The 13,299-nt window shown below is 42.7% G+C and overlaps 1 protein-coding gene across 6 annotated transcripts in view; it reads right to left on the bottom strand.

Moving 5' to 3' along the window:
• The window catches only part of SLC35D4 (solute carrier family 35 member D4), a 56,517-nt gene that overhangs the window by 20,236 nt on the left and 22,982 nt on the right, over positions 1 to 13,299 (bottom strand). For all 6 annotated transcript variants that reach the window (XR_012763449.1, XM_075416322.1, XM_075416323.1 and 3 more), the window contains 3 exons: positions 10,081 to 10,115; positions 8,742 to 8,811; positions 5,868 to 5,961 (listed from right to left, as the gene is read on the bottom strand). Coding sequence is in view for 5 of the 6 variants with exons in the window: in XM_075416322.1 (XP_075272437.1) it covers positions 5,868 to 5,961; positions 8,742 to 8,811; positions 10,081 to 10,115 (199 nt within the window). In the remaining variant the exon portion in view is untranslated. The remainder of the gene's footprint in view (positions 1 to 5,867; positions 5,962 to 8,741; positions 8,812 to 10,080; positions 10,116 to 13,299) is intronic.

Genomic DNA, 13,299 nt, shown 5'->3' with positions numbered 1-13,299 from the left:
GCAGCTGCACAGTCAGTTTTTCCAGGTTGGGTGAGCAGAGATCTTGCCTTGCACGCAGGGCAGGATCTTTGCCGAATGAAAACGCACTGTGTTTATGGAACTCCAGTGGGAGTTTGTGACGTTTTTGCATGAAGCTTTATGAGGTCCACGCCAAGAAAGCAATGTGATTTTCAGCCAAGAATCTCATTGTCACTTTTGCCTAAGCACAGCAGCATGCAAAGAAGACGCTACTTCAGTCTCCAATACAACCAAGTGGACAAGTGCCAGATAACCAAACGCATTCTTGTTCTGGTTCTGATATACATACAAAATTTTTAAACAGATTTTTTTTATCCAGAATCCTCTCCTATTAGGGCAGAGATGAATAAGGAGAGCCATTTACTTCAGAAGGTACCAATGGCAGGACTCTCTTAGAGCGGCATTTATTTCTGCAAGTAAAGAACCCTCTGCAGAAGTAAGGAACTTGACATTCTGGACCAGAACACTTTACAGCACTTGCATGTTAAGCAGCAGTGAGAGAGGAATTAAGAGATATACAAATATAAGCACATGCTTTAGCAGAGGCTTTAAACTTGCAAAAATGTGGAAAAACATGAATTCATTTTATTTCTCTGGGTTGGTTTTCCCCTGGAATTAGAGCAGATAAAATTCTCTTGTGAATTGCTATCTGTGAAGAAAGGTGCAGTGAGCATAACCAGGCTAGGAGCCCCAGAAGACCTGCAGATGTGGCTCTCCATTTTACAAGAAGCAGTAAAAAAGAGAACTTCTGCTTTAATAAAAAACATCAGTACTTTTCCAATCTTTAAGAGGGATATCATCCATTTTTTTGCACTGACATGAAGATGGATCTAGTCTATCCATCATCTTCAGGACACCATGGGGACCAAAGAAGCAGATACACAGACACAAAATATAAACCCAAAAACTACGGGAAGCATTCTGAACAGCTGTTATATATTTTGAGGGAGGACTAAAACTGCTGGGGTATACGTACAGTGGGCTACAGTTAGGTACATAGGACCCATGGATAAGATACTCTTTCAGACACTCCTGCAAAATTACTTTCACAATGTCTAGCAGTCAGCACTAAACATAAGGTGAGCTGGGGCAAACACTTCTAAAGTTAACAAACAAGGAATTAAATCAGCTGTCATGGGATGCTTTTATGTATCAGGGAGCCTCCAACACTGTTCAGATACACCAGGGATTGATTACATAACAGTGCATGGGATGGCCATATAGAGCTGCATACTCCTGATCAGATTAATCTAAATCTTCTTCCAACCAATGCATAAGAAAACCAGTGTAAAACTTGGTGCAACTCGATTTCAGTTATCCAACTTAATTTCTTCAGAGGGTGGAGGAAAAGAGAGAGAATTCAAACTCCACTGACCTTCCCATTTATTCTTCCTCTTTATAACAAACTGTCTCAATAGGTTCCTATTGGAAACAAGCTGAATTCCCTACTACAAGTTTATTGGAATAACAATAAACATGGTACAGGAGTATGAATTCATAAGTAACTGGTATCTTGCTGAGTAAACATTCTGAAATAGTGTTTTCCCCTGCTATTCACCATTTAAATTCTTTCTGCTGCTTAACTTTTAGAGGCACTAACAGGTTTTATCACCAGATACAGATTGGCAGCCTTAATCTAAACAAACTCACTGACAGCACTGGTAGAGCTCATTAGCGTTCTCACCAGATGCTTCTGTCTGTATATATGAGCATCTCCAGTTTTCTTTTCCAGTACATGACCCATGACACTAGCATAGCTTTCAAATTAAAACAAGAAATGTCAGTACAGCTTCAAATCCTTGCTCTTGTGGGGATTAAATCTGTGCAAGGCTATGACAAAGCATTCCATATTTCTTGGGCTTCTTAAAAGCTTTTTTTTGTTGTTTTACAGATCACTTTAGTGATTTTTTTTTTGCATTTCTCACGAATCTATATAGATATGGTTAACACACACACTATTTGCTTTCACAGCAGAAGTACAGAGAGCATTTGTCACTATAAATATCACACAGGGCTGTATACAGAGATGAAACCTGCGCTTCGTCTGTCTCTGCACAAAGCAATGCTTTGACACAAAAGCTGTCAGAAATCATTACAGGGAAGAATTTAAAAACCTCATACAATGATTAAGACACCGCGGCCAAAGTAAGTATCATAAAAACAAGTTACGACCCAGCTCCAGTTTTCAAGTGAATGACAAAATAGAGGGCAGGGAGGCCAAATCTGTGTGTTTCACAAAGAATGTCTCCCTGAACCTGGCAAAGCAGGCCCCATCAGATCTCATGGTCAGTTTATTGGCCTATCGGCACTTCACAAGAAATGAAGCAGTGGCAACAATCTCAGCCCCAGCTCATCAGTCACATAGGTACAAAGCATGCAAATGGAAAACAGATTTTCTGATTCTCTGCACTTCCCTAGGGGCCTGTGCTGCTGTCTGAGGACGGCAGCGTTCTCCTTTCTTGGCTCATTTGCAAGATAAACATATTCTGGCCTCAAATGCTGCTCCTTTCCAACTGCTGGTGAAAACTCCAGTCAGTCTGCGAGATTAAGAGGATGATCTAGGGCACTACTCAATCCAAGAAAAATGCTCATGTGGGAACGCAAAGCTGTTGTGTGACCAGAGATTTTTCTTTCCACTGGATCTCACTCTGCAAGCTCAGATTTAAATAGTTTCTATCTTTATTCTTCATCCACATTAACTTCCTTCCTCACACACTTGGATTTAAACAGATTTTTACAGTACTAGTTAAAAGCTGCTTTTCTGCACCTATGATGACTTAGGATGTGACTGAGACAGCCCTCATACCCAGGCAGTGTTGGGCTGGATCAGTATGTAGTTTTAAACACTTCCAAACACCTGCAGGAAGCAGCATTATCGATGAGACAGATAAGACCCTTCTTAACTACCCCACATGTAAATTTATGGTTCCTCTTAGTTACAGGACACCTTGTGAGAATTTTGTAGGAGCTTGTAGATCAGCCCCTACCCTTGTAGGCAAGCTCCAGGTCAGCTCTTGCTTTCTGCCTATCCGTGCCTGTCTGTACAGCCTCTTTTGATCGCTGTTCTAGAACTGATGTACGGTGTTTCTGAATTTTTCAAGCAATCACTTCTACCCCAAAATCAGCTGCACTACAGCACTTGGAGCAGCAGTTCCTCCGTGCTCATCATGCTGCCTCAGATGCATATGACTAAGCCCTAAAAACATTCTCATAGCAAGTTTTAAAATATTGGAGAAAGACATTGGGGAAACTGCTAGTTTTGATAAAATTAGTAGTGCTACAGACAGATCTCATGTCCTTATTACTTATTCCCCTCTTTGAACTCAAGACAAGACATATAATTTGAGCACTGGGTTAGAAGCTAGAACAGAAAAAAGACTAATTTGCTCTGTTACAAAAACCTTCCTAAGCAAGATAATTGAATCATGCTTATTAACAAACACAGACTTTTAAGGTTGAAGAACAGATTAAACTATCATAGTGACACAGGGACAAATCTTTAGTTGCCGTAAAGGCACATAATTTCATTGACAACAGTGGCTAGAACAAACTTTGTCCAATTTATGTCTAGAGTTGGCCAAAACTCCACAAATCTAGAAACTCTTGAACTTTGGGAAAACTTTGATCCAGTCCAGACTTTGTGGCTCTGATCCACTTCAGCTGGGAAGGACTCAAATCTGCTTAAAATATATTTCACAACACATCTTTGCCTGCATTTTTTTCGGATAGGTCATAAATACCACATGTAGAACCATTTCTGCTTATTTGCAATACCTGCTAGTAGAGCCAGCTATTCCCATCTCCAACCCAGAGTGTTAAAAAAAAAAGACACAAGAGCAAGCTTTAGATCAGTTGACTTGCTACCAAGCAGCAAGAAGAAAGCTAAGGTACTAAAATCCGCACAGTCAGAATGTTTGGAAAGCATTCAAACTGGTGAGAAACTCTATGTGACTTGTACAGTGTGAAACAGCTTGCAAAACGAGCCATATCACTCCCTTCTTGTTATCCCCAGAAAAACCAAAGACTCATTTGACTACAGTTTCTAAACAAGCATATTATGCAAGTCTATTTTTTTTTTGTAAGGTAACAGCTTCATTCACTCTAGTAGGAAAGCTGTGATCGCAAACCACATAGGAAGGTTGTGGTTTTCAAATGACCTAGCTGAGAGTGATGAAACTAAACTAAGTAAAATCTAACAAGAGAAAAGGAATTTGACAAGCTCTTCTGACTGCATTTACCACTCATAGTTTAACAAATGAGCTGTTAATCACTTCAGTCAAGTACAGCCAGACCTAGATCCACAGATCATAGGATAATTCCAGTAGGAATGGACCTCAGCAGGTCACACCAGGTTTCTCAGGTCTTTGTCCAGTTGAGTCTTGAAAACCTTCAAAGACGGAGGCTGCACAGCCTCCCTGGGCAAACTGTGCCCCTGCCTGACCTGTCCTCGGGGTGAAAAACTTTTTCCTTATACCCTGTACAAACCTCTCTTGTCTCAACTTACACTCATTATCTTTCACCCTGCTCCCCTACCATGCACCGCTGTGAAGAGCTTGGATCTCTCTGCTTAAACTTCTCCATAGCTACTGGGTGGCTGCCGTTCGTTAGGTGCTCCCAAAGCCGTCTCTTCTCCAGGCTGAACAAGCCTGGGCTGGCAGCTGCTCCTTGCAAAGCAAGTGCTCCAGCCCCCTGACTTTCCCTGACAGCCCTCGGTCGAATTTGCTCCAGTTTATCAATGTATTCCCTGTACTGAGGTGTCTACAAGGCTCCTCATTCCAGATGTGGTCTAACAAGTGCAGAGCAGAGGGCCATGATCACTTCCATGAATTTGCTGCCTGTGCTACTGTTAGTACAACCCAGGATACTTTTGGCTGCCTTAGCTGCCAGAGCACACTACTGGCTCACGTCCAGCTTGCTGTGTACCAAAATCCCCGGGTCCTTTTCTGTAGAGCTGCTTCCCAGCCATCCAGTCCCCAGCCTGCATCATTGCCAGAGGCTCTTCTTTCTCATGTTCAGGGCTTCACATCTGTCCTTGCTGAATTTTGTAAGCTTCCTGTTGGGCCATTCCTCCAGCCTGTCCAGGTCCCTCTAGGGGAGCAACCCTGTCCTTCACCGTTCTTGACAGGTCCTCCCAGTTCAGCGTCCTGTGCAAACACAAGTGCACTGCATCACCTCTGATTCTTCAATAAAGACGTTCAACAGGACGGGTCCCAGGACAAACCCTGTGCTACCCTAGTTGTCACAAGTCTCCAGTTAGAGTAGGAATCATTAACCTCTACCTTCTGAGCCTGATCATCCAGCCATTTTTTTACCCAGCTAATTGACTTCCCATCCAGACTGTAACAGTCTAATTCGGATATAAGAACATTGTGGGAGATACTGTCAAAAGCCTTGTTAATGTCAAGGCAAACAACATCCACCACTCTCCCCTGCAATGACAGCAGTGGGAGTTCTGGTACTGAACTTCGGGGAACCAGTTTTAACTCTTGGCTCTGGAAAGTCACACTGGAAACAACGGCTGGTGCACACTCTCAGAAGGAGGAGTGTTCTCCAAAACACCTTTGGAAAGTATGGATTTGTATTACTGGCATTCAGTAGGCCAAATCCTTAACTGCAGTAATCAGCCCAGCTCCATTAAACTCCGTCTATATAAAGTATTTCATCTCAGCTAACGATCCTGCCTTATTGTGCACCTGATATTTGTCGCCTCAACTCTACATGCAGGTTGCAGACACACGCCCTAGGAGTGTCAAACAGGGATAGCAAGGTAAAGCAGAGATGCAGAAATTCCTCAGTTCTCTTGGGAGAAGCACAGATCCACTGTGTTCCTGTGACAGTCTTTCTCTTACCTTTGCAAGGAAACTCCATGCTGCATATTGCCCTGAGGTTGTGCTGCTTTTTAGCTTCACTGTGTGCAACATCAGAAAGAATCCCAACAGTGCACTGCAAGGGATGGGGAAAGCTTGTTAACAAAGTCTTTTAATTTCAACTAAGCAACCTCCTACAGGCATCTTGGTTTTCCTAATGCAGAACTGAGCAGTCACCCTTCAAGCAGTGTTAATCCCATTTGGAGAAAGCAAGCTGGTGGACAAAGAACTTACATTGTGTCCAGTACGTCTTGGGTTTTGTTCAGTCAGTGACTAGAGTCTGAGTAAAGTAAGTCTGACGCTCTTATGGCTGGTCTCTAATGCACTTGCATAATCAGAAAAGTAGAGATTATTGGAAACATGAGGTGAAATATTAACTTCAGGCATTGAAATGACTCTGAATAAAGGAAATGCTAATTTCAACCGGAGCCACACATGTTTGGTAACTGACTCGCTTCAACCTCCACAGAGCCTTGAACTGAAAAAAATAACCACCGGAAAGTTTCTGCCTGAAGCTTTCAAGCTGTTTAAACTTCACGAAGCCTAAATTCCAATTAGGAAGTCAAATACATCTCTACTGTATAACAAATAGACAGATGACTCAGTAGTGCTGGGAACAGAATAATCCAAAGTTCTTGCTGACGATTAAATTAATTTTGATTCTCAAGTCATGTAGGACAGTAGTCCCCAGTGCTCCTGTAGCCAAGACTACTCTTAATGAAACTCTGTTCCACATCTCACTGCACCTCACAGAGCTTATGAGCTCTGGCTCTTGTTTCATTTGTGGCATCCTTACAACCCACTGGTTGTGAACCAGTGAAATAGTGTAAACCAGCAAGCAGGGAATAGAAAAGGACTTCAAAATATGCAAGGCACAAGTGACTGTGTGGCCAGCTGAGAGGCATAAGAGATTACAAAGTACTGTGGGAAGCTGCATGGGAAAGGAGATGGGATCAACACAGCACACAGGTGGTGAGGCAGAAAGTGCCCTGGTATTCAAAGAAGGTGTGCTGCTCCGGATACTGATGCAATGCAGTCGGTGCTCTCTCTGCAATAGCAGGAAGGGTGGAAGATGGTGGCTCCCCAGGTCAGAAGTTCCGCACTGGGCTCCAGCACCTCAGCCAAGTGCTGCTCCCTGCTCAGTACGTGTGGCACAGCTGCATCTCAGCCACATGTCAGTACAGGTGTTTTTGACACACCAAACAATAGGGTAAGATACCCGGCCAGCAGCAGGAGGTACTAGGGTTTCTTACACGGAGCCATAGCACGAGACCCCAGAGGACTGCCTGCTGCGCCTGGAGCCAAGAAAGCAGACGCTGCTTTGATGATAAAAGACAGGCCCAAACTCAGCTCCCTGTTGCAGAGGATGAAGAGCTGAACAGTGGAGCATTCTGCTCTCAGAAATCAGTGAGTTCGATGAAGCAGCACTGCCTAAACTTTTGAAAGTCCAGCAGCTGGCTTAAGTTTGTTCCACATCTTCTGCCCTGCTGAGAAGGGCTTTTAGGCAGAGTGATTCGCAGCTGTTTAGTGTAATTCAGAGATAAAAATTGGAACGGCTAATTATATATACCTGAAATACTGATGTCACAATTAACACCGATTTATTTCATTAATGGAGCACTTCGCACCTTACTACTAATGCTTCAGACATTCTGCACAGGTAGTAGATTTAGCTGCATCAGTTACCCTTACTTTACATTACACAGGTTTTCCTCTAAATCCTTTAAGTCTACAAAGACACTAGATTACAAGATGTAGGAGACCAACTGAGATGCTTGTTTCTCCATCTAACTATTCATTTCCACTTGCTGTAGTGTATAGCGCTATCTACTATACATGTACTGAAGCTGGGGCAATGGAAACAGAAGTGGGAGGCTACAACAGTGGTAAAATTCTAATGAAGCGAAAGAGAAGAGTATATGGGCTAGACAGATACCCATTAGTGCCTGCAGTTAGACCTTGCCTTCAAGAAGAAATAGATTTCACCTACCTGCCGTGAAGCAAGTTATTCATTAATAGCTAATTGCAAGTTACTTGTAGTGTGGATAGTCCACCCTTGAAAAAAAGCCACTTGAGCACCAAAAAACTATCTAAATAGGGAAATTATTTAACGATAATTTTTAATATCCCCTTTTAATGGAAAATCCAGATACAATTACAAAAATCTCTAACAATCAGGAAATATTTTTGCCATCGGTTAGCATGAAAATATTTTTTCCCTTCTAAAAAGAAAATAATTCCATTTGGCAAAAGACTGCAGGGAAGAAAGCAATAATTTTTTTTTGCAATAATGAAGACCTATAGAAAACACACTTACATTGTCCCGTGAGAATTACACTACTGGCCAGTGAACTTTTGCTACTCAAAATAAAGGAACACTTGTTAAAGCTTTTCCCTTTTACACAAAAAAAGTATTCTGCCAAATAACAAGATGTACAGGCAAATAAATCCATGTACACCCATATACCGCTGAACACTAATGCTTCGTAATCACTGCAAACAGCAAGTTTTACAAGGGCTAATCCAACTTGAGAAGCATTTGAGAGATGCTATTTATCAAAGCTTTGCTACATTAGGTAAAAATTATTTTACTGGTGACTGGGAAACCTCCTTCTCAGAATGTACTCACTCATATAAACACGTATACTTACAGCACATTTGAATCTCACGCCTTCAAATGCACATCCAGAGATATGCACAGATACATATTCTCTGCAGTTTTCCTGGCTTATGCCAGCAGAAACTAGTATAACGCAAGGTTTTGCATGCTCCACAATTTTTAACCGAGTCAAGGCTGAAAGTCAACAGGATCTCTTAGTTTGAAAACATTCACACGTCCTGTTACAGAAAGGTTACCTGGCGCAGCAGCTGCTATGAAACCTGTAGAAGTATAGGAATGGAAAGTCCAAGGCACTGAAGAGATCACCTGAGGGACAAAGCAATATACTCAGTGGAACACAGGGGAAAAAAAAAATTACCCACTGTTACAAGCAAGGGAACAGCAATTACACGAACGTTACTAGTTTAACATTCCTTTGAGCCTTTACAGCTGGCTGACTTTTCATTTATCATGCCTTCCACATTTCTAGTATGTTTAATGATTTCTCTCTGACCTTGCTTCTGGCCAGCTCCTGCCTTTGGTTGAAAAAGGAGAAAGAAATATGTAAGAGTATTCTTTACTAGTATACAGAAGATTCTGCTTAAGCAAGAGTTTCCAGTGGAGAGACATGCACCGTATCTACTTCTTTAATTACAGAGCTCGTGATCATTCCCAGTGAAGCAACAGGAAACACAGCCATAAGTTGGCTGCTTCCCCCTCTAGCATTTGAACTCTGTCACACAGAACAAGTTCAGAGGTTTAAAAAAGTTCTCCCAGATCCAAGCAGAGCTCTTGAGTACTTGCATTTCCAGGAACATGGGCCCTCATTGCTCTTGGTAGCAACAATTCCCAGGATTTCTCCAGGCTTAAGCCTCTACAGATTCAGAGGTAGGTCCATCTTTCACTTTTTGAAATGCAGGACTATTTTGCTTAACGTGCCTGTCTATCCTAGTGGAGGAACGCTATATACACAATATGCACCACCAGGCAAAAGGGGAAATTTCTGTTTACTGAAATGGTTCTTCCTTTGTTTTTCTGACTGAGCAAATGTCTAGTGAAAGCAACAGGCAACCTTTATCTTTCTAACTATTAAAACACCGGTATGATAGGAGTATTAGCCACCACCAACTATTTGATTTCTCAATTTTTAGTCTTTGATCTTTTGCCACTTCAAATCCTGCCATGGGCTGAAGCGATGGGATACATCTTACAGAAGCAGCAAAATGAAACCTCTGCATAGCACTGAGGGCAATGCAGAGAAGGAAACTCAGTTCTATGTGGACTGCTGGGACACTGGAGAGGACATGTTCACCTAGGAAATTCTTGTTCTTTATCATGCACCACCTCAAAAGCTGTTCTTTCTTGTCTGTCCCATGCTGCTTCTTTGCAAAGGGAACCTAAGAAAGGTATTAGTAAATATCATGTAAATTACACAGTGTTATATACCCTCCTCTCCTCTTCCTACAGGATATCATTATTGGTCATATTCCTGTTGAATTCCAGCGCCAAAATCCTATAGGTTTTGGCCTCCAAAACATGCATGGAAAGGAAACACAATATGGAAGCCTAACAAAGGAACAACTCAATCCACTTTACCTGCTGGATGGGATGCAGAGGCCAACAGCACCACACTAAAAAATAAAAAAAAGATTAATTGTATATCACAGAATTTATGACATTGCCTGAACATTATAAATTGACAACTTTGTGTTTGTTTTTTCATGCTGAAACTTATTCCAGTTAAGTAGAATAACTGAGGCATAAGTATCAATTAGAAAAAAAAAACCAACTTGGTTGGGAAGGAATCTCTGGGGTCGCCTAATGCAACCTCTCACCTGAAGCAGGACTATCACCAGTATTTATTTGACCATGTCCTCTGTGGCTCTGTCTCAAAAAGCCAGGTCTCAAAAACCTCCCAGCATGGAGATTCCACACTTATGTGGGTAACTTGTCCCAGGGCCACTCTGCCCTCCTAGTGAAGAAGTTTTTCCTGATGTTCCATTTTTAAACCACCAAAGCTGCAATTTATGGTTGTTGCTCCATGTTATACGATCTGTCACTCCTTAGAAGTTTGGCTCTGTCATCTTTGTAACTCCCTTTCAAGAAGGCGTAGGCAGTTGTCAGGTTGCACCTTGGTCTCCACTTTGCCAGTGTCAACAGGAATAGCTCCTTCAAATTCTCCTTGCAGTAGGCCATGCGCTCTAGGTCCCTAACAATGTCAGTAACCCTCTGCTAGATCTTAATTTCTCAGCATCTTTCTCGAACTGGGTGGCCCCAAATTGAGTAGAGTAATCCAGCTGCAGCCTCAGCAATGCTCATAACAACTTCTCTCGATCTGATGGCCACGGCCCTTCTAATGTAGCCCAACACACAGTTTGCCTTAATTTGCCATGAGCATGCACTACTGCCTCACGCAGATTTCAGCATTCACTGTCAACCCCAAGCCCCTTTCAACAGACCTGCTGTTCAGGCAGCTGCTGACACCACTGAGACAAAATCCACAGAGAACTGCACTTGTGTCTAGACTTGAGTGTCTCTCTGTCCAAGAATAAATTTTAGCTGTGTGCACACAGATGTCTGCTTTATAGGGATGTACATATATTGCATATGAGTCAAATATAGCCTTATGTGTGTGATTGTGCATGCACTGCACATTCATGCCCAAAATGTCAGTTAGAGAAACAACAAATGCTGCAATTAAACAAGTTTTAAAAAAATGCACGTAAGTAAAACCAAGTACCAGCCCAAATGATGCACTCTTCAGAAAGATGCACATGAACAAGAAAATCAGCTGTAAATAGTTCTTTACCTGGAGTATCCCTTAAGATTTCTGAGGCCTTACAAAGACTTCATGCTCTGAGTTCGCGGTACAGGCCGTACACAGCCTTTTTCAGTGCTACTGATTCTTATGGTAAATTTTGATTTTTCTTCCCGATTTTGTTCATTCCGTGTTGCTTCTAAGGTTACAAGGCTACAGAAACATCTTCTGGGGCACTGTAAGACAGAAGCAGCATGCGTGTCCCCAAAGCAGAGCTACAGCTTCCTCCAGTTACCAACAACACACATCCATGACGAACTCAAAGGACAAGAGGGACAAGAAGGAAAGAGTATCTAGAGGGGCTGCTTCTCAATAAGCAGCAAGCACTGCATTTACAAGGTAAAAAGATATTCATTAATGTTACGAATGCTAAAGCTGGGCAACTTTCCCTGGCTAATTACCAGCAATTTTTACAGTTCACTAGGCCCAGTAATGGCAGTGCAGTGCAGTGCAATGAAAAGTTAAGGCAGAGAAACAGCTGGAAGGGGTTCCCAACACACAAGGTTACAGCTAGAAAACTGACCTCGCTGTGAATGAGCTACCTCTAGCACCTGCAGCAGCACAGCATCAGCCGCGTGGTGCTTATACCAGACCAACTCCCTCTTCTAGCACCAACACAGTCACTGCTTCCAAGCCTGCTCGCTCTCAGCTGGTCCCAGTTCTCTACGTGACCAGGCTACTGCGCGTGGTGGCCTGCGCTTCGGTGAATCCCAGCATCACTTGCAGAGGCACCAGTAGCAAAAAGAGCTGCAAAGAGCGTGGTAATCCCGTGGCCAAGGAAGCCTCGGGGGAAGCTCGTCACTGAAATCGGCCACGGAAGACAATGGGCTGAAGAAGGAGATGGTTGATGAGTGACAGGCAGGTGGGCATTTTAGGCTTAATGTTTTATGCAACGTCTTTGAAAGGCTTCAGCTGGTACAGTATGTTTGCATTGTCAGTATTTATACATGTTTTTAGAAGATGTGGTTGTCATAAAGATATCAAACAAAGCAAAGCAGATCACTTCCAGTATGCATTGCCCCGCCCCTCGTCCCCACGCACGCGCGCTCTGCCCATGCGGGATGCCAAGAGGAATTCACAATAAACAAGACCAATTCCTCATTTTCCTGGTAAAGAGAGAAAGGGAAGCAAAGGCCTATTGCTTTTGACTGAATAACAGAGAAACAGGAGACTGGCAGGGCAAATGAAAGCATATCAACAGTGATGAGAATTATGACTAAGCCATGTTTCTCCACTTTTGCTTTTTCCATTATTAATTTTTAAACAAAAAAACAGTGAGATTGGGAAATGCTCAGAGAGAACTTCCTTCTGCAACCAAGAGGAACTGATAACCCTACCAGGCATCCCAAGCCTCGATCCAAAGAAAACATAGAAGGAAAACAAAACCTTTGTGAAGTGCGGGGCAGGTTACGGCAAATGGGTTAGATGGCATTAAAGCTGTACTGTAACTCTGCTCTGAACAAAACACCAGAAGAAAAGACACGATGTGTCTGTAAAACCAGATGACGGATTCAGAGGTTTCCAGCAGGACAGCCTGAACATCAGGCTGCAGCAAAACCAAAATCCCTGTACCGGACTTCTCTGCTCCTCTCTTTCTCCTGTACTCAATACTGAGGGCTGGGTCACCCATGGTTTTCCTTCTGGCTAAAAAGCGGTTTTGTCAGCAAGAACAGCAATTTATGGCTGCCAAGCTGCCCTCTCCGATTGCAGAAAATCTACTGCAGCTTTTTTAATTCACAGAAGTGACAGATTACCAGCTCTTCCAGAAGCCAGATGTAGTTTAGCTGCACAGAGTAGAGCCTTTACTCACACCTTTATCAGAGCCATTTATTCACCATTTGAAACTCTCCAGCTCTTTGTTTTCTCCTCACCATTGACTGCTAGGCTATCTGTCACATCTTTGTGAACAAATACCAGACAGTGACAGATACTGGGATGTACTGAAACTTTCTTCCAGGTTCTCTGCAAGAAGTAACATATCTCTACCTGCCTCAGCA

Source organism: Opisthocomus hoazin, chromosome 3 (genome assembly GCF_030867145.1).
Source record: "Opisthocomus hoazin isolate bOpiHoa1 chromosome 3, bOpiHoa1.hap1, whole genome shotgun sequence".
Taxonomy (NCBI): Eukaryota; Metazoa; Chordata; class Aves; order Opisthocomiformes; family Opisthocomidae; genus Opisthocomus; species Opisthocomus hoazin.
Note: the sequence above shows the minus strand (reverse complement) of the source record. Positions and strands in the feature narration are given on the sequence as shown.